Source organism: Mobula hypostoma, chromosome 9, assembly GCF_963921235.1.
Source record: "Mobula hypostoma chromosome 9, sMobHyp1.1, whole genome shotgun sequence".
NCBI classification, from domain to species: Eukaryota; Metazoa; Chordata; class Chondrichthyes; order Myliobatiformes; family Myliobatidae; genus Mobula; species Mobula hypostoma.
The window spans coordinates 53,713,290-53,736,084 of record NC_086105.1 but is presented as its reverse complement, the minus strand read 5'-3'; the positions used below and the strand labels follow the sequence as shown (position 1 = coordinate 53,736,084).

General features: G+C 45.0%; 1 protein-coding gene across 1 annotated transcript in view; it reads left to right on the top strand.

Annotated features, from left to right (window-relative positions):
• The window catches only part of nwd1 (NACHT and WD repeat domain containing 1), a 78,105-nt gene that overhangs the window by 53,446 nt on the left and 1,864 nt on the right, over window positions 1–22,795 (top strand). Inside the window, exon 18 of the mRNA XM_063059532.1 lies at window positions 3,006–3,111. Within this exon, the coding sequence (XP_062915602.1) occupies window positions 3,006–3,111 (106 nt within the window). The remainder of the gene's footprint in view (window positions 1–3,005; window positions 3,112–22,795) is intronic.

Here is a 22,795-nt window from a genome sequence, read left to right as displayed (position 1 = left end):
TTCAGTTTAATGCTTCATCAGAAAGATGGCACCTTCCACTGCCTTGTCTAATTCAAGGGTGGCGGACCTTTCTGGGAACACGTGCCGAAATTGGCAATCACCTCCTAAAAAAAATGTTTGTGCACATCATGGTAATTTTGAACAGAGATAATCATTGATTAATAAATTAGTAACAATAATTATGGACTTTTAAAAGGGAAAATGATGTGTCCTATTTCTTATTTATGTGTCTTCATTGTTTTACAATTAATGGAAGTATAACAGAGACAGATTGAAATAAATGAAACATTTAAGAAACCCATTGAAGAATTATTAATATTTGAAAAAGACAATTGAAAAGTAATATTATTTCTAAGCAATATTGCTATTGTAACTGCTCACTATCCAAATACTGATGTACACATCAGGTCTGTGAGCATTTCAAAACGTACCACCCAACATCACGTGTTCTTGCACATACTTGCATATTGCATATTTAAAAGTATGGTTTTGTCAGTTTTGAAGTCCCTGCACTATTTTCCTGTTGACTCCAGCCAATTAGCTCAGGCGTGATCACCTCGCCCCATTTTCCCAACCTGCACACATAATGGCATCACCAACATGTGTGTGGCACTTCACAGAAGTTGGATGCAAAGGTCACAATTTAATAATTCACAAGCGAGGAACACAGCACTGTGCAAAAGTCTTAGGCACATATATAAAGCTAGTTGCCTGAGACATTTGCACAGTACTGTACAAGGAAAATTATCTCAGAGCTAGAAGTACAGACAGGGTGGTGAAGTTGGCATTTGACACCTTTGCCTTTTGAGGCTAGCGGAGTAATTACATGAGTTGAGACATCATGATGCAACTGTACATGTCCTTGGTGAGACCACAGTTAGACTCTTGTGTGTAATTTTCATCAACCAGCTCTAGGAAAGATGCCATTAAGCTGGAGACAGTGTAGAAAAGATTCAGAAAGATGTTACCAGAACTGGGGGTGGGGGTTGGGGAAGTTATAAAGAGAGGCTGGGACATTTTTCACCAGAGCAAAGGAGTTTCAGGGATGACTTTATAAAGGTTTATTAAAATTGTGAGAATGATCAGATAAGGAGAAATGTCAGCCTTTTATTCAGGGGAGGGAAGTCCAGAACTAGAGGGCGTAGGTTTAGGGTGAGGGGGGAAAATTTTAAGAGGATCTGAGGACAAGATTTTCAAACAGGATGGTGGTGGGTATGTGGAACAAGCTGTAGAAGACTGGTTGAGGTGGATCCAATTAGAACATGTAAAAGGCATTTGGATAGAAACCGTTGAGAAACTTGTCTGCCAAACACAGGTAAGCGAGACTTGATTCAACTGGATCAAATTGGTCAGCATTGACCAGTTGGGCCGAAGTCCCTGTTTCCATGTTGTGTAGCTCCATGACTCAAAGAGCAGAAGAACAGCTTTAACTCTATAGATTGCTTAAATAGTTAGCACAGACTGGGAAAAGTGATTATTTTTAAAAAGTAAGAACAAAGATTAGCTTTATTGGTCACATGCGCATTGAAACATCAAACCATACAGTGAAATGCAAAGTTTGTATCAATCTGATGGGGCAGCCCATAACTATCCAGCACCAACATAGCATGCCCACAACTCACTAATTCTTACTGTGGGAGGAAACCAGAGCACCCGGAGGAAACCCAGGCGGTCACAGGGAGAAAGTACAAACTCCTCACAGACAACAGTGGGGATTGAACCCTGAGACATGGCACTGTAAAGTGTCACACTAACTGCTACACAATCCTGCTGCCCATCAGAAGTTGATTGGTTTCTATGTGCAGCCTGAAACATGGATTCTCTATTCCTGTCCATAGATGCTGCCTGACCTGCTGAGCTTCACCTGCATTCTGTATGCGTTCATATGGAATAACCTGTCTGGATGGCATGCAGATGAAAGCTTTTTACTGTGCCCTGGTACATGTTACAATAGTACACCAAATATCAATTTACATGGGGAGTGTTAACAATAGACAATAGACAATAGGTGCAGGAGTAGGCCATTCAGCCCTTCGAGCCAACACCACCATTCACTGTGATCATGGCTGATCATCCACAATCTGTACCCTTTTCCTGCCTCTCCCCATATCCCTTCACTCCACTATCTTTAAGAGCTCTATCTAACTCTTTCTTGAAAGAATCCAGAGAATTGGCCTCCACTGCCTTCTGAGGCAGAGCATTCCACAGAACCACAACCCTCTGTGTGAAAAAGTTTTTCCTCAACTCCATTCTAAGTTGTCTACCCCTTATTCTTAAACTGTGGCCTCTGGTTCTGGACTCCCCCAACATTGGGAACATATTTCCTGCCTCTAGCCTGTCCAATCCCTTAATAATCTTACATGTTTCAATCAGATTCCCTCTCATCCTTCTAAATTCCAGTGTATACAACCCCAGTTGCTCCGATCTTTCAACATATGACAGTCCTACCATCCTGGGAATTAACCTCGTGAACCTACGCTGCACTCCCTCAATAGCAAGAATGTCCTTCCTCAAATTTGGAGACCAAAACTGTACACAATACTCCAGGTATGGTCTCACCAGGGCCCTGTACAACTGCAGAAGGACCTCTTTGCTCCTATACTCAACTCCCCTTGTTATGAAGGCCAACATGCCATTAGCTTTCTTCACTGCCTGCTGTACCTGCATGCTTACTTTCAGTGACTGATGAACAAGGACACCTAGATCTCATTGTACTTCCCCTTTTCCTAACTTGACACCATTCAGATAGTAATCTGCCTTCCTGTTCTTGCCACCAAAGTGGATAACCTCACAATTATCCACATTAAAGTGCATCTGCCATGCATCTGCCCACTCACCCAGCCTGTCCAAGTCACCCTGCATTCTCATAACATCCTCCTCACATTTCACACTACCACCCAGCTTTGTGCCATCTGCAAATTTGCTAATGTTACTTTTAATCCCTTCATCTAAATCATTAATGTATATTGTAAATAGCTGACTCTCTGCTCATCTTACCCAATTAGGGTGCATTCTTCGACGGCGTAGTCTGTGCTGCGTTCTCCCAGGACGATCGCCACATCTATACCGGCTCCCAGGATCGCAGCATCAAAGTCTGGGATGTTCAGAATGGTCAGTGACCCCGCGACTTGCTTTGGTACCCAGACTGACAGGCAAGGAAGAGTGTATCTGTAGAAGGCTTCATTGGGTTGAATCATGGGAGGAAGCAGTTGACATATGAGGTGGGATGGAGAAGGATGAGAGAGAATCTTCCTGAAACACGTAAAACTGCAGAGTGTCAAATCATAGACACAAGTGATTCTGCAGATGCTTGAAAACACACACTAAATGCTGGAGGAACTCAGCAGGTTAGGCAGCATCCATGGAAGAAAACAAATTGTTGACACTTCAGGCTAAGCCCCTTAATCAGAGTCCCTCATCATGGTCTCAGCACAAAGCGGTGACTGTTTATTTCTCTCCATAGATGCTGCCTGACCTGCTGCGTTCCTCCAGCATTTAGTGTGCATTGCTCAAACTATGGAGGGTGTTTACAGGGTGGATTCTGAGAAGGTATCTGGAGAGTGTCTGGATGATTGCAGAGGAGTTGACAAGGATTTTCCTCTCTCAGAGGGTTGAGAACCTCTGAAATTCTTGACCCCACGGAGCCTGTGGAGCTGTCATTGAATATATATTATCAACAGTGACAGTATTAAGTGCGAAGCATGGGTACGGAAAGATAATGACAATTTGGATCATTGGATGGTGGGGCAGGCTCACAGCACCGACTGGCATACCCCCATTGCTCTTCCTTGTGCTCTTAAACGCTCTTGGTAGCTTGTTTCATGATATTTATGAACGTTAGATGTCACTGATTAATTGAATTCTGAAAACACACTTGTCATTCCGCATTCACACTTCATTTACTTGTGCACAAGGAGAACAGCATGGCCTCTGTCACCACACTGTTCTGAAGTCTGAACAGAGAAATGCCACTTTGATACAAAAATTGATTAGCGGATGAGATATTGACCTTGTGCATATTCAAATTCCTTATTTGCATAATCAATCACCAACCACTCTATGATAATGCAGGTGTTAATAGTCTATAAAATCTGCATGTTAAAGTCTAATAATACTTCAGAATTAATAAAGTAACTGACCAATAAGAAGTGTCATCCTTTGTTTGCACCCTGATCTAGTCTCAGTATGCCAAATGGTTCTGGTCCCCTGCTGTACAAAGGGAGAATGTGCTCCATATGTTCTCCCCGTGGAATGTGTGGGTTTTCCCCGGGTGCTCCTACACAGCAAAGACATACCGGTAGGTAGGTAATTGGTCATTGTAAATTGCCCTGTGATTAGGTTAGGGTGAATCGGGTTTGTGGGGTTGCTGGGGCAGCGTGGCTCGAAGGGCATGAAGGACCTACTTCGCACTGTATCACTCAACCTATCTTCATAAGATGTGACGCATTGACTAGAACTCTGAGACCAGGACCCAATTAATGTTAGAGTTTGGGAGTTGTATTCCTATTCTTATATTTTATGCTTAAGTTTTAAAAATGGATTCCATATGCCTTCTTAACTACTTTATTCTGCTACCCTGCTGTCCTCCAGGGATCTGTGCACCTGCACTCAAAGGTCTCCTTTTCTTCATTGACTGGACCTTTCCCTACCAACTCTCCACATGCTCTACATCACCCTTCTCCAGATTTAATTCCATTTACTACTTTTCTTCCTGATATCTGATCTTTGACGTATTCCTGAAGAATTGCTCTGCACGGAAAGCCAAAGGAATAACTTTTACAGTATATCTTCCGCAAACTTCCTAATAATGCGCCCTGATTTAAGTCTGAACCACACCCCAACGATTAGCCTCTTGGTACTGATCCCTGGTTGATCCCAACTACCGACACCTCCCGGCCGTTGGAACTCCAGCTGCCCCTGCCAGTGGGAAGAGTTTGAAGCCAGCCCACCACTTTCCCTTGGATCATTCTACCACTTGCTGGGAATATACACAACCTTCAATATGCCTCCCCCATCAACCTTTGCGATCTCCCCCAAAAAGTTGTTCAAATTAGTCAGGCACAAGTTTCCCACAAGAGACTTGGCTGGCACCAGGGCAGGAATGGATTCTCAATATTCCTGGATTTCAGTGCTTTAAAAGGGATAGAGAGGGCAGAAAAAGGGGAGGAGGGGTGGCATTACTGGTCAGGGATACTATTACAGCTACAGAAAGGGTGGGTAATGTAGTAGGATCCTCTTTTGAGTCAATATGGGTGGAAGTCAGGAACGGGAAGGGAGCAGTTACTCTATTGGGGGTATTCTATAGGCCCCCTGGTAGTAGCAGAGATACAGAGGAGCAGATTGGGAGGCAGATTTTGGAAAGGTGCAAAAATAACAGGGTTGTTATCATGGGTGACTTTAACTTCCCTAATATTGATTGGCACCTGATTAGTTCCAAGGGTTTAGATGGGGCAGCGTTTGTTAAGTGTGTCCAGGACGGATTCCTGTCACAGTATGTGGACAGGCCGAACAGGGGGAATGCCATACTAGATCTAGTACTAGGTAATGAACCGGGTCAGGTCACAGATCTCTCAGTGGGTGAGCATCTGGGAGACAGTGACCACCGCTCCCTGGCCTTTAGCATTATCATGGAAAAGGATAGAATCAGAGAGGACAGGAAAATTTTTAATTGGGGAAAGGCAAATTATGAGGCTATAAGGCTAGAACTTGCGGGTGTGAATTGGGATGATGTTTTTGCAGGGAAATGTACTATGGTCGATGTTTAGAGATCTCTTGCGGGGTGTTAGGGATAAATTTGTCCCGGTGAGGAAGATAAAGAATGGTAGGGTGAAGGAACCATGGGTGACAAGTGAGGTGGAAAATCTAGTCAGGTGGAAGAAGGCAGCATACATGAGGTTTAGGAAGCAAGGATCAGGTGGGTCTATTGAGGAATATAGGGAAGCAAGAAAGAAGCTTAAGAAGGGGCTGAGAAGAGCAAGAAGGGGGCATGAGAAGGCCTTGGCGAGTAGGGTAAAGAAAAACCCCAAGGCATTCTTCAATTATGTGAAGAAAAAAAGGATGACAGGAGTGAAGGTAGGACCGATTAGAGATAAAGGTGGGAAGATGTGCCTGGAGGCTGTGGAAGTGAGCAAGGTCCTCAATGAATACTTCTCTTCGGTATTCACCAATGAGAGGGAACTTGATGATGGTGAGGACAATATGAGTGAGGTTGATGTTCTGGAGCGTGTTGATATTAAGGGAGAGGAGGTGTTGGAGTTGTTAAAATACATTAGGACAGATAAGTCCCCGGGGCCTGACAGAATATTCCCCAGGATGCACCACAAGGTGGGAGAAGAGATTGCTGAGCCTCTGGCTAGGATCTTTATGTCCTCGTTGTCCACGGGCATGGTACCAGAGGATTGGAGGGAGGCGAATGTTGTCCCCTTGTTCAAAAAATGTAATAGGGATAGTCCGGGTAATTATAGACCAGTGAGCCTTATGTCTGTGGTGGGAAAGCTGTTGGAAAAGATTCTTAGAGATAGGATCTATAGGCATTTCGAGAATCATGGTCTGATCAGGGACAGTCAGCATGGCTTTGTGAAGGGCAGATCGTGTCTAACAAGCCTGATAGAGTTCTTTGAGGAGGTGACCAGGCATATAGATGAGGGTAGTGCAGTGGATGTGATCTATATGGATTTTAGTAAGGCATTTGACAAGGGTCTACAAGGTAGGTTTATTCAGAAAGTTAGAAGGCATGGGATCCAGGGAAGTTTGGCCAGGTGGATTCAGGATTGGCTTGCCTGCAGAAGGCAGAGGGTGGTGGTGGAGGGAGTACATTCAGATTGGAGGATTGTGACTAGTGGTGTCCCACAAGGATCTGTTCTGGGACCTCTACTTTTCATGATTTTTATTAACGACCTAGATGTGGGGGTAGAAGGGTGGGTTGGCAAGTTTGCAGACGACACAAAGGTTGATGGTGTTGTAGATAGTGTAGAGGATTATCAAAGATTGCAGAGAGACATTGATAGGATGCAGAAGTGGGCTGAGAAGTGGCAGATGGAGTTCAACCCAGAGAAGTGTGAGGTGGTACACTTTGGAATGACAAACTCCAAGGCAGAGTACAAAGTAAATGGCAGGATACTTGGTAGTGTGGAGGAGCAAAGGGATCTCGGGGTACATGTCCACAGATCCCTGAAAGTTACCTCACAGGTGGATAGGGTAATTAAGAAAGCTTATGGGGTGTTAGCTTTCATAAGTCAAGGGATAGAGTTTAAGAGTCGCGAGGTAATGATGCAGCTCTATAAAACTCTGGTTAGGCCACACTTGGAGTACTGTGTCCAATTCTGGTCACCTCACTATAGGAAGGATGTGGAAGCATTGGAAAGGGTACAGAGGAAACTTACCAGGATGCTGCCTGGTTTAGAAAGTATGCATTATGATCAGAGATTAAGGGAGCTAGGGCTTTACTCTTTGGAGAGAAGGAGGATGAGAGGAGACATGATAGAGGTGTACAAGATAATAAGAGGAATAGATAGAGTGGATAGCCAGCGCCTCTTCCCCAGGGCACCACTGCTCAATACAAGAGGACATGGCTTTAAGGTAAGGGGTGGGAAGTTCAAGGGGGATATTAGAGGAAGGTTTTTTACTCAGAGAGTGGTTGGTGCGTGGAATGCACTGCCTGAGTCAGTGGTGGTGGCAGATACACTAGTGAAGTTTAAGAGACTACTAGACAGGTATACGGAGAAATTTAAGGTGGGGGCTTATATGGGAGGCAGGGTTTGAGGGTCGGCACAACATTGTGGGCCGGAGGGCCTGTACTGTGCTGTACTATTCTATGATCTATGTTTAATTCCACATCCCTGATTTAGCATGAAGGGTATCTCTTCCTCTTGAACTTCTCTTTCTTGTTGAAAGATTAAAGATTAGCTTTATTTGCCACATGTACATCAAAACATACAGTGAAATGTGTTCTTTGAGTCAACAACCAACACAGTCTGATGATGTGCTGGGGGGGGGGGCAGCCTGCAAGTGTCACTATGCTTCTGATACCAACATAGCATGCCCACAGCTCACTAATCCTAACCCATACCCATCTGGAATGCACAGAGAAACTGGGGCACCCGGGGGAAACCCACATAGTCCTGGTGAGAATGTCCAGACTCCTTACAGACAGTGGCAGGAATTGAACCCTGATCACTGGCACTATTACGTGTATTGCTAAGTCCTACTATGACACCCCTGTTGGCGGGTATCTATTCTGACATTGCCTGCCGCTGCATCTTGATTGGCCAATCCATAACATAATCCATGTTGGGCTAACCTGGCTCCAACATATCGGTGCAGCTATAAAGAAGGCAAGAGAGCGGCTATATTTCATTAGGAATTTGAGAAAATTTGGTTTGTCACCTGTACACTCGAAAACTTCTACAGATGTACGCTGGAGATCTTTCTCACAGGCTGCATCATTGTCTGGTTTGGAGGGGAGGGGAGGGGAGGGGCGGGGACTATTGCACATGGTCGAAAGAAGCTACAGAAAGTTGTAAAATTAATCAGCTCCATCATGGGTACTAGCCTCCATAGTATCCAAGACATCTTTAAGGAGCGGTGCCTCAGAAAGGCAGCGTCCATTATTAAGAACCCCCATCACACAGGACATGCCCTTTTCTCACTGTTCCCATCAGGTAGGAGGTACAGAAGCCTGAAGGCACACACTCAGTGAGTCAGGAACAGCTTCTTCCCCTCTGCCATCTGATTCCTAAATGGACATTGAACCCATGAACACTACCTCACTATTTTTTTAAAATTTTTTTTCGTTTTTGCACTATTTTAATTTAACTACTTAATATACATATATAGTTACTATAATTTATTTATTTATTTATTTCTATATTATCATGTATTGCATTGTACTGTTGCCATTAAGTTCAAAGGTTTCAAAGATATATTTAATGTCAGATAAATGTATACAATGTGTGGCCAAGTGGTTAGGGTGTTGGACTAGCGATCTCGAGCTTTGGCCGGGGCAGCGTGTGTGTCCTTGAGCAAGGCACTTAACCACACAATGCTCCAGTCCACCCAGTTGAGAATGGGTACCAGCAAAAATGCTCGGGGTTAAACTCGTGATAGACTGGCGTCCTATCTGGGGGGGGAGTTTCGTACTCTCAGTCGCTTCACGCCACGGAAACCAGCATAAGCACCGGCCTGATGGGCCAAAAGGCTCGTCACAGACTTTAATCTTTAAAAATGTATACAATATACATCCTGAAATGCTTTTTCTTTGCAATCATCCACGAAAACAGAGGAGTGCCCCTAAAGAATGAACGACAGTTAAATGTTAGAACCCCAAAGTCCCCCCAGCTCCCCCTCCCTCCCGTGCGTAAGCGGCAGCAAGCAACATCCCCACTCCTCCGACTGGCAAATAAAAGCATCGGCATCTGCCGCTGAGCACTCAAGCATGCAGCAAAAGCAACAGCAAAGACACAGACTTGCAGTACTCCAAAGACTACACGTTCACCCGGTATTCAACATACCACAGGTTCTCTCTCTTCCTAATAAGAGAGAAAGAGGTGTCGCCATTTCACAGCGGGAGGGGAGACATAATAAACAACTCGCTGGTTTACTATGTTAAAAGTCCTTTACATCGTTTTTTTCAAGCTGTGTGCCCAAAGATCTTGGGTCTCTGGGCACACAGCCAGAGATCTGCCATCTTCCCATACACTGGTCTTCTGCTAGGACACTGACCTCTGATACCCTCATCTCCAGAGCCATGAAAACTCAGTCCTCAGAAGGCGAGTAGAGCTCTTAGGCCGAGCCCTTGGTGTGCCAAACAACGGCCAGTCGTGAAACCCCGAGAGCGGGTCCCATTCCCGCAAAGAACCATAGTCAGCATGTAACTCCAGGTCAGGGTCTTCAAAAAAACCCCAAAAGGGAAAAATAGAGATATTAAAGATGGAAATAGAGCTGCTTCCGAAGATGCAAGCAAAGGAGTGGTCATTAGGCGCCATTAACCCTCCTAAGCTCCGCCTTCAAAATTAACAAATTTCATGACATATGCCGGTGATATTAAACCTGATTCTGATTCTCAGTTCATGCCCTTATAGCTGACCTTATTTACATTTAAGCTACTAGTCTTGAAACCATCACTTCTCCCTCTCAGGTTGAAGGTATTCAGTTATAAATATCCATGGCACCTTCATCGACAAGTCATTAATGTTGTTGAACAATACTAAGTTGATCTCCTGCTCTCCAGTTGTCTCCTGCATTTATCCCTTCGGAGTAACTATCCCAAAAGCATTGTCCCCATGCAGTGTGGAGTCTACTCTCGACAGCCTACTCAGAGATCTGGGATGGACAATGTACTTGTAGGCTCATCACTGAAGTTTGCAACATTCTTCAGGAAACCTTTGGACATGGTGTGGACCCTGGACTCTCTCCTCCTGAAGGTCAAGGGCATATTGACTCTTAATATCCAGGTCAGAGGATCATTGCAAGACCCTCACCCTGAGTGAATATTTGCTCCTTGCTGCTGCCACAGAAAGGTATTCTGGCACTGTCAGTGCTGGTTTCATTTACCCTCTTGGAATTTTTCAGTGAGGAAGAGGTGATGTCCTATGCTTGGGGACTTGTTAGCATTGCTGTCTGCTTACAAGTACAGGGAGCCATTGACCTCAGTAAGGACAACCACGTGGAACACAGACACTGTCAACAGTTGGCAATGTTTCTGCTCCCTCAGTGTGAAGTGAAGCTTGTTGTGGCTGAATTATCTCCTAGCTGGTGAAAGCTGCGTTTCCACAAGCACAGATGGTGCCTTCACCTGCAGAGAGGCTGGACTGTTGGACATTTTCAGCAGCCAGCAGTAGCCGGGTGGTGGGTAGTGGGTGGTCGGGGGGAATGGATCCTGGTAGACAAGGACCACACCCTAGTTAAAACTATAAGACATAGGAGTAGAATTTGGCCTATCGAGCCTGCTCTGCCATTCACTCCTGGCTGATTTATTTTCCATCTCAACCCAATTCTCCCACCTTCTCCACAGAATCTTTGAACACGTTCACCAGTCCAGCCTACCTACAGATGGAGGCACCATCTTACCAATCAAGAACCTATCAAGCTCCACTTTAAATATAGACAATGACTTGGCCTCCACAGCCAACTGTGGCAATGAATTCCAAATATTCCCCAACCTCTGTTTAAAGAAATTCCTCCACATCTCTATTTTAAAGAGATATATTTCTATTACGAGACAGTTTCCTCTGCTACTAAACTCTCCCAACTATTGGAAACATCCTCTCCATGTCTACTCTATTTAGACCTTTCAATGAGGCCCTCCCTCATTCTTTTAAATTCCAGCAAGATTGTTTTGGATGAAATACCTCCTAGTTGTTGAAACCGGCGTTTCTACAAAAACCCGTGAGCATTGATAATGTGAGATACCACAGGCCTGTTTCCCTTGTTTGGTGGAAAGACAGGCAACAAGGCAGCCACGTGGCTGCGGTTGTAGCAAGGTCTAAGCCTCAAGCCGCGGGCTTGCCTGCTGCCCAGTCCAAGTGAGAGGATGTTGGAGGCGGTGTGGTGTGGATTCTGTGCTGAGTTGGGGGCTGGCCTCTCCTGTCAGTGCTGCCTTTCAGTCTTCGATCGGCGGAAGGACAGGCTGGATTGCCAGGAGCTTTACCATCAGTTTGTATGTCGCTCAGGGACTTGGACTATACATCTGTTTTCTTGTGTAACAATGTGTGTGTGTGTGTTTCTTATCTCTCTATATTTTGAATGTATGTTATGTAGCTGGGCCTCAAAGGAATGCTGACTCATTCAACTGTATCCATGTATGCTCTGAATGATAATTAAACTTGATTTGATTTGATTTGAAGTGCAGACCCAGAGCCATCATTCTTCTCTGGCTCCTCACATCAGTGCACTCTCCAACTATGGCAGCTGAGCACTAACACAATGAGAGCCATTGACATCCCAGAACCCATGTGGGGTACCTTAATAGTCTTTAAAAATGAGATTCCATTGCCTGAATCAGCCCAGTCCCCCACTTTTTTCATATATATCAATGATTTTGGAATAGAACCTACAGGTAGGTAGTATGACTGGTAATCTGTCGATGACACCAAAACTGGTGTTTTAGTGCGTAGTGAGGAAGGTTGTCTGAGCTTACAACAGGATTGGATAGGTGCCTAAATATATTTTGGAAAGTTAAAGCACTGCAGTGAACAGTAGAGCCCTGGGGAGTGTTGTAGTGCAGAGAGACTTTGGAGTACAAGGACATAATGTGACTGTGAACTAAGTCACCGGACAGACACTGAAGCTGGTGATAAAAAGGTCTTTACTCATTATGACAAGCAGGAATTCTTCTGGAGCCACTCTCATAGAGTCTCCCAAACTCACATTTATGTATCCTTAAGCTCAAAGGTAACTGTAGGTGTTTCAACACAATTTCAATAGTTAGAATGACATCGTTTACTTCAATATTTTGGGTTGATAATGCTTCTTGCTTACCTGGAGTAAGGCATAGCCTTGATGGATACTGGGTTGCTCTGAGTTGGCTCTGCCACTTTGTCGAGCACCTTCCCCCTGTCTGTCGCAAAAGGGGTCTGTGCATGAATTTGATTCCCCATTCCCATTCCATCCTGTCAGCCCATGGCCTCCTCTACTGGCAGAAGGAGGCCAAACTCAGTTTGGAGGAGCAACACCTCATATTCTGTTTAGGTAGCCTCCAACTTGAGAGCATAAACATTGATTTCTCTTGTTCCCAGTAATTCTCCTCCCTCCCTCCTCTCTTTCCATTCCCTATTCAAGCTCTCTCTTTCTCCTTCTCTTTTCCTCACTTGCCAATCACCTCCCTCTGGTACCCCTCCTCCTTCCCTATTGTCCATGGTCCGCTCTCCTCTCTGATTAGAGTATTCCTTCACCTCTTCTCCTTTCCCACCTATCACCTCCTTCCTTCATCCTCCCTCCAGACCTCACCTACCTTCTCCTCTCATCTGGTTTCACCTGCCAGCTTGTATTCCTTTCCAGCACATGCCCCTGGCTTCTGCCTGCTTCCATTCCTGTCCTGGAGAAGGGTCTGGGCCTGAAATACCAACAGCCTAGCACGTCCTGCATTTTGTGTGTAATGCTTTACGTGGACTGACTGGGTAAAATCACAACTTGGATGCCACCTTGTGGCAGATGTAGGATAGAGGTGAATTTTTCCAGCCAGGGAAATTGAGGAGGAAGTCCACAGTCTTTTTCACCTGTCGTAGAACCATAGGCTGCCAAGTAGAGGAGCAGGTAGTTCAATCAGTGCCAGCAGTAACTGATCGGGGTTCGATTCACACCACTATCTGTAAGGAGTCTGTACGCTTCCCCGTGACCATGTGAGTTTCCCCCAGCTGCTCTGGTTTCTTCTCATATTCCAAAGACGTACCGGTTAGGATTAGTGAACTGTGGGCATGCTACGTTAGCGTCAGAAGCCCGCGACACTTGCGAGCTGCCCCCAGCATGTTGTAGACAGTGACGCAAACATCACATTTCACTGTGAGTTTCGATGTCCATGTGACAAGTGAAGCTAATCTTTAAAGATCTCTTTAATCTTTAATACGACACGGAAACAGGCCCTTCAGCCAGTTAGTCCATGATCACCAAGGTGCCCATCTGAGCTCGTCCCAATTCTGTGTTTCACCCATATCCCTCTGGGTCTTTCCAATCCATGAACTCAGTCAAATGTCGTTTTGATTTTGGTATTGGTTTATCATTGTCACCAAGGTGCCCTCCCTCTATCTCTCCTTTCATCCACCATTCTGGCTTCCCTCCTACACCTTCCCTTTTTCTCACTTGCCCATCACCTCTCTCTGGTACCCCTTTTCTCATGGTCCACTCTCCTCTCCCATCGGATTCTTTCTTATTCACCCTGTCTATGCTCTTCACTTTTACACTCATGGATTGAAGTCAGTGCCTTCAGTGAAGTTGTGAAGTGCGAGTCACAGTGGCTGGTGCTGCTCCCTGCCTGGGGATGTCATGTAGACCATGTCTACTGTGCCTCCAGATATATGTGATCCACACTGTGATTTGGGGAGAAGCCCTTCTGCCACTGGGAAGAGCTATTGAGGGAGACCCTGTCAATGACTGCCCAGTTCCATCTCCCAACATCGGTGGAGGGTCCATTTAAACAGGGAGAAAAGCAGCAATTTGACTGACTTTTCTTGTGGTGGGCCTTCCCCTACCATAGGCATGGGCAACCTCCTTCCAGACCTGATTCTATACATCAGAACTTCCTCTGGAGCCCTTCCCTGCTGACTCTTATAGAGTCCTAGAGCATTACCATACAGAAATAGGCCCTTCAGCCCATCTAATCTGTGTCATCCTGGTTTTCCGCCCAGTCCCATCTACTTGTACCCGGGCCATATCCCTGCATACCCCTCTCATCTGTGTAGCCAAACCAAACTTCTCATAAATGCTACAATTAAACCTGCAACCAGCATTTTTGCTGGCAGCTCATTCCACACTCACAACACCGTCTGAGTGATGGAGTTCCTTCACCTCAGACTGATGAGACTAGACATTCTAGTTCTAGTCCCTCCCAACCTAAGGGAAAAGAGCCTGTATGCATTCACCCCATCTGTACCCCCCAATTAATCCTCCTACCCCAGCCTCAACAGCAGCTATGACTGTGTGGGTGACTGGTTCCATTCAGGGCTGAGGTTCCACTCCAGTAGCTGTGCAATGTATCAGAGAGTCATACAGCAATGATACAAGCTCTTCAATCCGACTTATCTATGCTGTCAAATCTGCCTACCTGAGACCCATTTGACTGTGTTTACTTCCTATCCCTCTAAACCTTTCTTGTCTGTGTCCCTGTCCAAGTGCTTTTTAAACATTGTAATATTAGCCACCTCTATCACTTCCTCTGGTAGCTCGCCTCGTGTATTCGCCACCCTCTGCATGAAAGAGCCACCCCTCTGAACTCCTTAAATAATTCACCTTTCACCTTCAACTCTTGCCCTTCAATTTCAGACTCTCCTACCCTGGGAAAACGACGATGGCCATTCACTTTAACTATGCCCCTCATGGTATGATAAGGTTGCCCCTCAGCCTTCTACCCTCCAAGAAAGATAGCCCAAATCTATCCAGAGCAACACACACACACAATGATGGAAGAACACAGCAGGTCAGCCAGCATCTGTGGAGAAGAATAAGCAGTTGCTGTTTCAGCCAGAGTCCCTTCATCAGGACTGAAGAGGAAGGGGGAAGAACCCAGGACAGGGAGGGGAATGAGTGCAAGCTGACAGGTGACAGGTGAAACCAGGAGCAAGGGAGGGTGAATGGCTGGCTTCACGGCAACCGCCCTACAGCTGAATGACCGAAACTACACACGTGCTACAAGTACTGAAGTGCTGTCCTTGGGGCAGAATTAAACCTGGCCACACACTTTAGTGGCACATTCTACGTGTGAGTGTCCCCTCTGGTGACTCACTCAGTTTGTGAGTGTCCCCTCTGGAGACTCACTCTGTGAGTGTCCCCTCTAGTGACTCACTCTGTGAGCATCCCCTCTGGTGACTCACTCTGTCTGTCAGTGTCCCCTCTGGAGACTCACTCTGTCTGTGAGTGTCCCCTCTGGTGACTCACTCTGTGAGCGTCCCCTCTGGAGACTCACTCTGTCTGTGAGCGTCCCCTCTGGTGACTCACCCTGTCTGTGAGTATCCCCTCTGGGGACTCACTGTGTCTGTGAGTGTCCCCGTTGGTGACTCACTCTGTCTGTGAGTGTCCCCTCCCTAAGACTGATCCAATCTCATTAATTTCACAGTTTTTGGAGATGGGAGGGTCTCATATGGGATTAGTATTAAATACGTAAATATTTTCGTGCAGATCAATATCCTAGTTCCTCTTGTCAATGTCACAGACTTGATGTTTGCTCTTGTATTAAAAGGTACACATAACATCAAATGATTGCCTGCTCCACCAGCATCTCACCCTGTAGGCCCTGCCAACTAGATCCTGATTTATTTCTTGGCACCAGTCATTATTTGCTGCCCATAAACAACTGTAGTCTCAAAATAGACCAGGATTCATCACCCTTTCTTAGACTGCACCATTGGCAGGTAGCATTGGAGAGGTAGTATGGGGACAAAATAGAAATGGTGGACATCTTAATCAGTATTTTACATCAGTCTTCACTATGAAAGACTTTAGCAGTGTGCCAGAAAGTCAAGAGTGTCAGAGGGCAGAAAGTTCTAAGAAAAGTGAGTTTAGTCGCTATGACTGAGGAGAAGGTGCTTGGGAAGTTGAAGGTAGATAAGTCACCTGAACCAGGTGGACCACATCCCTGGGCTCTGAAAGAGCTGGCTGAAGAAATTATAAAGGTATTATTAATGATCTTTCAAAAATCACTAGATTCTGGAGGACTGGAAAATTGCAAATGTCACTGCACTCTTTATGAAGGGACGGATCTAGACGAAAGGAAATTATGGCCCAGTTAGTCTGACTTCAGCGGCTGGGAAAATGTTGTTGATTATTAAGGATGAGGTTTTGGAGTAATTGGAGGTGGATGATAAAGTAGGCCAAAGTCAGCATTGCTTCCTTAAGAGGAATTCTTGCCTGACAAATCTGTTGGAATTATTAGAGGAAATAACAGCCAGGATAGACAAAGAAGAGTCAGTGGGTGTTGTTTACTTGGACTTTCAGAAGGGCTTTGGCCGCACATGAGGCTGCTTAACAAGTTAAGAACCCATGGTATTACAGGAAAGATATCATGGATGGAAGATTGGCTGACTGGCTGGAGGCAAAGAATCTGAATAAAGGAAGCCTCGTCTGGTTGGCTGTGAGTAACTGGTGGTGTTCCACAGGGGTTGGTATTGGGACCACTTCTTGTCATGTTATATGCCAATGATTTGGAAGATGGAATTGATAGCTTTGTAGTCAAGTTTTCAGGTGATACAAAGATAGGCAGAAGGGCAGGCAGCATTGAGGAAGCAGGGAGTCTGTAAAAGAATTTGGACAGATTAACAGGATGGGCAAAGAAGTGACAGATGGAATACAGTGTAGGGAAGTGTACGGACATGTACTTCGCTAGAAGGAATATTTTCTACACAAGGAGAAACTTCAAAAATTAGATATGCAAAGGGTCTTGGGAATCCCTGTGCAGGATTCTCTAAAGGTTAACTTGTAGGTTGAGTCGGTGGTAAGGAAGGCAAATGCAATGCTAACATTTATTTTGAGTGGACTAAAATATAAGAGCAGGATGTGATGCTGATGTATAAGGCATTAGCCAGACTGCACCTGGAGTACTGTGAGCTGTTTTTGGGGTTCATATCTAAGGAAGGATGATCTGGCATTTAAGAGATGTATGAAGAGGTTTACAAGAATTGTCCTGGGATTGAAAAATATGAGGTGTTTGATGGCTCTGGGCCTGTACTTGCTGAAGTTTAGAAAAATGAGGTGGAAAGGCAGGCAGCATTGAAGAAGCAGGGAGTCTGTAAAAGAATTTGGACAAATTAACAGGATGGGCAAAGAAGTGGCAGATGGAATATAGTGTAGGGAAGTATACGGACATGCACTTTGCTAGAAGGAATATTTTCTACACAGGGAGATCTCATTGAGGGGGATCTCATTGAAACCTACCAAATATTGAAAGGCCTAGCTAGTGTGGATGTGGAGAGGATATTTCCTACAGTTGGTGAGTCTAGGACCAAAAGGCACAGCCACAGAATAGAGGGATGTCCACTTAGAAGGAATTTCCTTAGCCAGACAGTGGTGGATCTGTGGAATTTATTGCCACGGACAACTGTGGAAGTCAAGCCATTGAATATACTTAAAGCAGAAGCTGTTAGGTTCTTGGTTAGTCAGGGCAGGAAGAAGGCAGGAGAATGGAGTTGAGAAGGACGATACAGCAGCCATGATGGAATGGCAGCACAGACATGTTCGGCTGAGTGGCCGAATTCTTATGGTCTTATGCTTCAACATCTGGCAATCCATGATGTCCGCCCTATTACAAACACTTGTGATCTGGTTGAGATGGTTGAGAGATTGGAGATGGCTGAGATCTTTAACTTCCTTGGTGTGAATGTCACAACTTCTTCTGCACCAACTACGTAGACACTATGGTCAAATCATCACCCTAGCATCACCACTTCCTCAATAGGCCGAGGAAGTTTGTCACATCACCAATTTTTATAGATGCACCACAGAACCAGATGCATTATAGTTTGGTATGGCAACTGCTCTGCCCAAGTTACAGGGAACTGCAAGGAATTCTGAAACCAGCCCAGTCCATCAACTAAACAGTCTCTCCTCCATTAACTCTTGAACAGACCTTGCACACAGTCTCAGAGGCAAACTCTTGATCTCCCCCTCTTCTCATTGTGGTCCTTACACTTCAATTGTCTGCCTACACTGCAATTTCTATGTAACTGCCACACTGTATTCTACATTTAACATAAAACAGGGCAACATAGTCCACCAATTATCATGTCATTTAGTTTTCCTTTTCACCACCTCAACGTACTTATAAATGGAATGATCACAAAACAAAAGCTATTCACAATATTCTGGTTCTTGTGAAAGATGAGAGTGATGTTTCAGAAGCATTTTAGACCACCACATGAATGGGCAGGAAATAGAGGTACATTGACTGTCTATGATATGCAGTTTAAATCAGCATCATGGTCAGCCCAGACATTAGGGGCTGGAAGGCCCTCTGCCGTGCTCTACTGTTATATGTTCTGGATATCTATGTATCTCCGGCATATTTTTGTTTTTATTTATGGAGCTCTTTACATCCTTGACTCCTTCAGTATTGCCCTTCTGACAAGGCAACACACCCTTAATACTAACCCTTCTCTAACAGTGTCTCCTTCCTGTTTATTGCCACTTAACCAATGTAGTCATAACTCCCTCCGAATTGCCATTCCGCCAATACAGTACTCCCTCGCTAAAGATAAAGATAAAAATTAGCTTTATGTACCAGATTAAAAAAAACAATGAATGTGTCATTTGCGTCAAATGACACATTTCTTCCACAGGAAGAAGGTAGAGGAGCCTCGGGACTCACACCACCAGGTTCAGGAACAGTTCTTACCCCTCAACCACCAGGCTCTTGACCCAGTGCGGTTCATTTGCTCCATTATTGAAATATTCCCACAACCAACGGACTAACTTTCAAAGACCCTTCATCTCATGTTCTTGATATTTATTGTTTATTTATTATTATTATTTCTTCCTTTTGGTATTTGCAGTTTGATGTCTTTTGTACACTGGTCAAATGCCCAAGTTGGTACAGTCCTTCATGGATTCTGTTATGGATTTATTGAGTATGCCCACAGGAAAGTGAATCTCAGGGTTGTATATGGTGATATATATGTACTTCGATAACAAATTTACTTTGAACTTTGAAATCAGATCAGCAAGGACTGTGTTGGGGACAGCCCGCAAGTGTTGACCCAACATAGCATGCCCACTGCTCAATAAATCTAACCTGAACATCTTTAAAATATGGGAGGACACCAGAGAACCCAGAAAGAAACCTACACGGTCACGGGGAGAAAGTACAAACTCCTTACAGGCAGCTGCGGGAATTGAACCCTGATCAGCGATCGCTGGCATTATAAGGTGATGCGCTAACTGCTGTACTACCGTGCCGCCCCCATCCTCTGCTAGTTTCCAAGCTGGTTCTCTGAGGGGTACTGCCCTTCCGTGATGCAGGACTTCCTCAGTACAACTCCTCTAACAATGCAGTACTCCTCAGTATTGGTCCTGTGATAATGTGGTAACTCCACCATCAAAATGCCGAAGCCTGCCTTCAGCACAGCCCTTCTCAGTGCAATGCACTCCACATTATTCCACCTGACGTGTACACCTCCTCTGTATTCCCCCTCTGAGAGTGCTGTGCTCTTCAGTGGTGACCTTTCTGTAGAACAACAATCTGCTGGAGAAGCTCAGCAGTTCGAGCAGCATCTGTAGGGGTGGGTGGGGAGGAAACTATTGATATTTCAGATTACAAGCCTGCGCCAGAGATTGTTGACTGAAAGTTCTGGCAATTCCTTCTCCCCCACAGATTCTGCTCAACCTGTAGATTATCTGTTACTCCAGGTTCTAGCATCTGCAGTCTGTTGTGTCTCCTTTCAATGGAGGCTCACTCCATCAGTTGTCAATCTTTAAGACGACCATTACCCCGGTACCTAAGAAAGGCAAGGTAACATGCCTTGATGACTGCCGCCCAGTGGTTCTGTCATCCACTATCATGAAGCACTTTGCAAGGCTGGTCTTGGCACACATTAACTCCTGTCCCCTGGGCAACCTCGACCCACTGTAATTCACCTACCACCAAAACAGGTCTACAGAGGATGCCATCTGCTTAGCCCTACACTCACCTCTGGAGAAGCTGGATGGGAAAGACACTTTCGTTAAACTATTGTTTATTGTCTACACACCTGCCTTCATTACTACAATTCCAAGCTAACATCACCAAACTCCAGAACCTGGGAGTCAACATCTCTGCAACTGGAACCTCGTCTTACTGACCAAAAGACTGTAGTCAGTAAGGAAAGGCAGCAACACCTCTGCTATGATTATTCCTAACACTGATGCTCCACAAGGTTGCATACCCTGTCTCCTATTCTACTCCCTATGCACTCAAGACTGAGAGGCCAGATTCTGTTCCAACTCCGTTCACATTTGCAGATGATACCACTGTAGTGGGCCGCATCTCAAATAATGTTGAGTTGGAGTACATAAGGATGTGAAGAGCTTAGTGACATGGTGTCATGACAACAACCTTTCCCTCAATGTCAGCAAAAGAGCTGGTCATGGACTTCAGGAAGAGAGACAGTACACATGCTCCTGTTTACATCAAGGGTGTTGAGAGCTTCAAGTTCCTAGGAGTGAACATCACCAATAATCTGTCCTGCTCCGACCATGTAGATGCCACAGCCATGAAAGTTCACCCCCCACATCTACCTTCTCAGAAGGCGTGACCCATCTGACCCTTACCAATTCTTGTCATTGCACCGTCGAAAGCATCCTTTCTGGATGCATAACTACTGGGTGTGGCAACTGCTCTGCCCATGACTGCAACTGTTGTGGACACAGCTCAGTACATCATGGGAACTAGCTTCCTCTCCACTGACTCCTTCCATACTTCCTTCTGCCTTAGTAAAGCAGCCATCATCATCAAACGTCACACCCAGCCCTGACATTCTCTCTTCTACCTTCTTCCATTGGGCAGAAGATATAAAAGCCTCAAAGCAGTTCCTACCAGGCTGAAGGACATCTTCTACCCCACCAGTATGCTCGAGGACATCTTCCGTTGAAAAACCATTGAAGCACTGGTGAGGCCTCACTCGGGAGTATTGTGAGCAGTTTTCAGCCCCTTATCTTGGAAATGATATGCTAAAACTGGAGAGGCTTCAAAGGAGGTTCACAAAAATGGTTCCAGGTTAGAACGGCTTGTCATATGAAGAGTGTTTGATAGCCCTGGGCCTGTATTCACTGGAATTCAGAAGAATAAGTGGTGACCTTATTGAAACCTATCAAATGGTGAAAAGTCTTGATAGAGGGAAAGTGGAGAGGATATTTCCTATGGTAGGAGAGTCTAATATCAGAGGTCACAACCTCAGAATAAAGGGGCGTCCTTTTACAATGGAGGTGAGGAGGAATTTCTTTAGCCAGAGAGTGATGAATCTATGGAATTTTTTGCCACCGGCAGCTGTGGAGGCCAAGTCTGTATGTACATTTAAGGCAGAAGTTGATAAGATTCTTGATTGGTCAGGGCATGGAGGGACACGGAGGGATTGCAGGAGATTGGGGTTGAGAGGGATAAGAAATCAGCCTTGATGAAATGGCAGAGCAGACTTGATGGGCCAAATGGTCTAATTCTGCTCCTATATCATGGTATTATGGGTCTTATTGAATGGTTCTCCAGTATGACAAGACTATTGACCTCATAATCTGCCTCATTATAATCTCGCACCTTATTGTCTATAAGCACTGTTACTCTTTACTCTCAGTCGGATTATCACTGATGTACTGTATGTCAAAAAATTGTTTTACAGCAGCAGGAAAATAAATAAATTGTGCAAAAAGAGAGCAAAAATATTGAGGTAGTGTTCATGGGCTGATCAGAAATCTGATGGCTGAGAGGAAGAAGCTGTTCCTAAAACATTGAGTGTGTGTCTTCAGGTTCCTGTAGTGATGGTAATGAGAGGAGGGCGTGTTCTGGATGGTGGGCAGCCTTCATGATGAATCCATTCTGTTATTGTTTTACCTTGTACTATCTCAACGTACGGTATAATGGTTGATCTTCATGAACAGTAAGCAAGAGAGGCTTTTCACTGTATCCCAGTACATGTGACAATAATAAAGGTAATTCCAATTCCTACTCTGTACGTGAGTGTATTGTTCCTCAGCACTGCCTCTCCCACAGTCTGGCATGATCTGTGATTGAATCTATGACCATTACTAATGCCACCTGACCGAAATGTTACTTCCATTGGCCCTGACATAACCTGCACAATTGCTCCCAGGTCCCTGGGGTAGAATCGGATCAAGTACCTTTGAGGATCAGAGATAAGAGAGTTAGCCACTTGAGCTGAAGCTGACACCTGTGTATAAGGGAAATCAATTTCCTTTGCACATGTACGTGTGCGTAAAACAATTTGGTTAATCTCTTTATGCTCAGTTCCTGTCTCATTAACCAACATACTTCAAACAGCAGATATCTGTGTCAAAGTCGCTTGGTCGGGAATTTCTTAGTAAAAAATGTTAAGCTGCTGCAACCACTCAGAAAATAAATTTGAGAGGCTCAACATATCGATGCAATCACAAAGAAGGCACGCCACCAGCT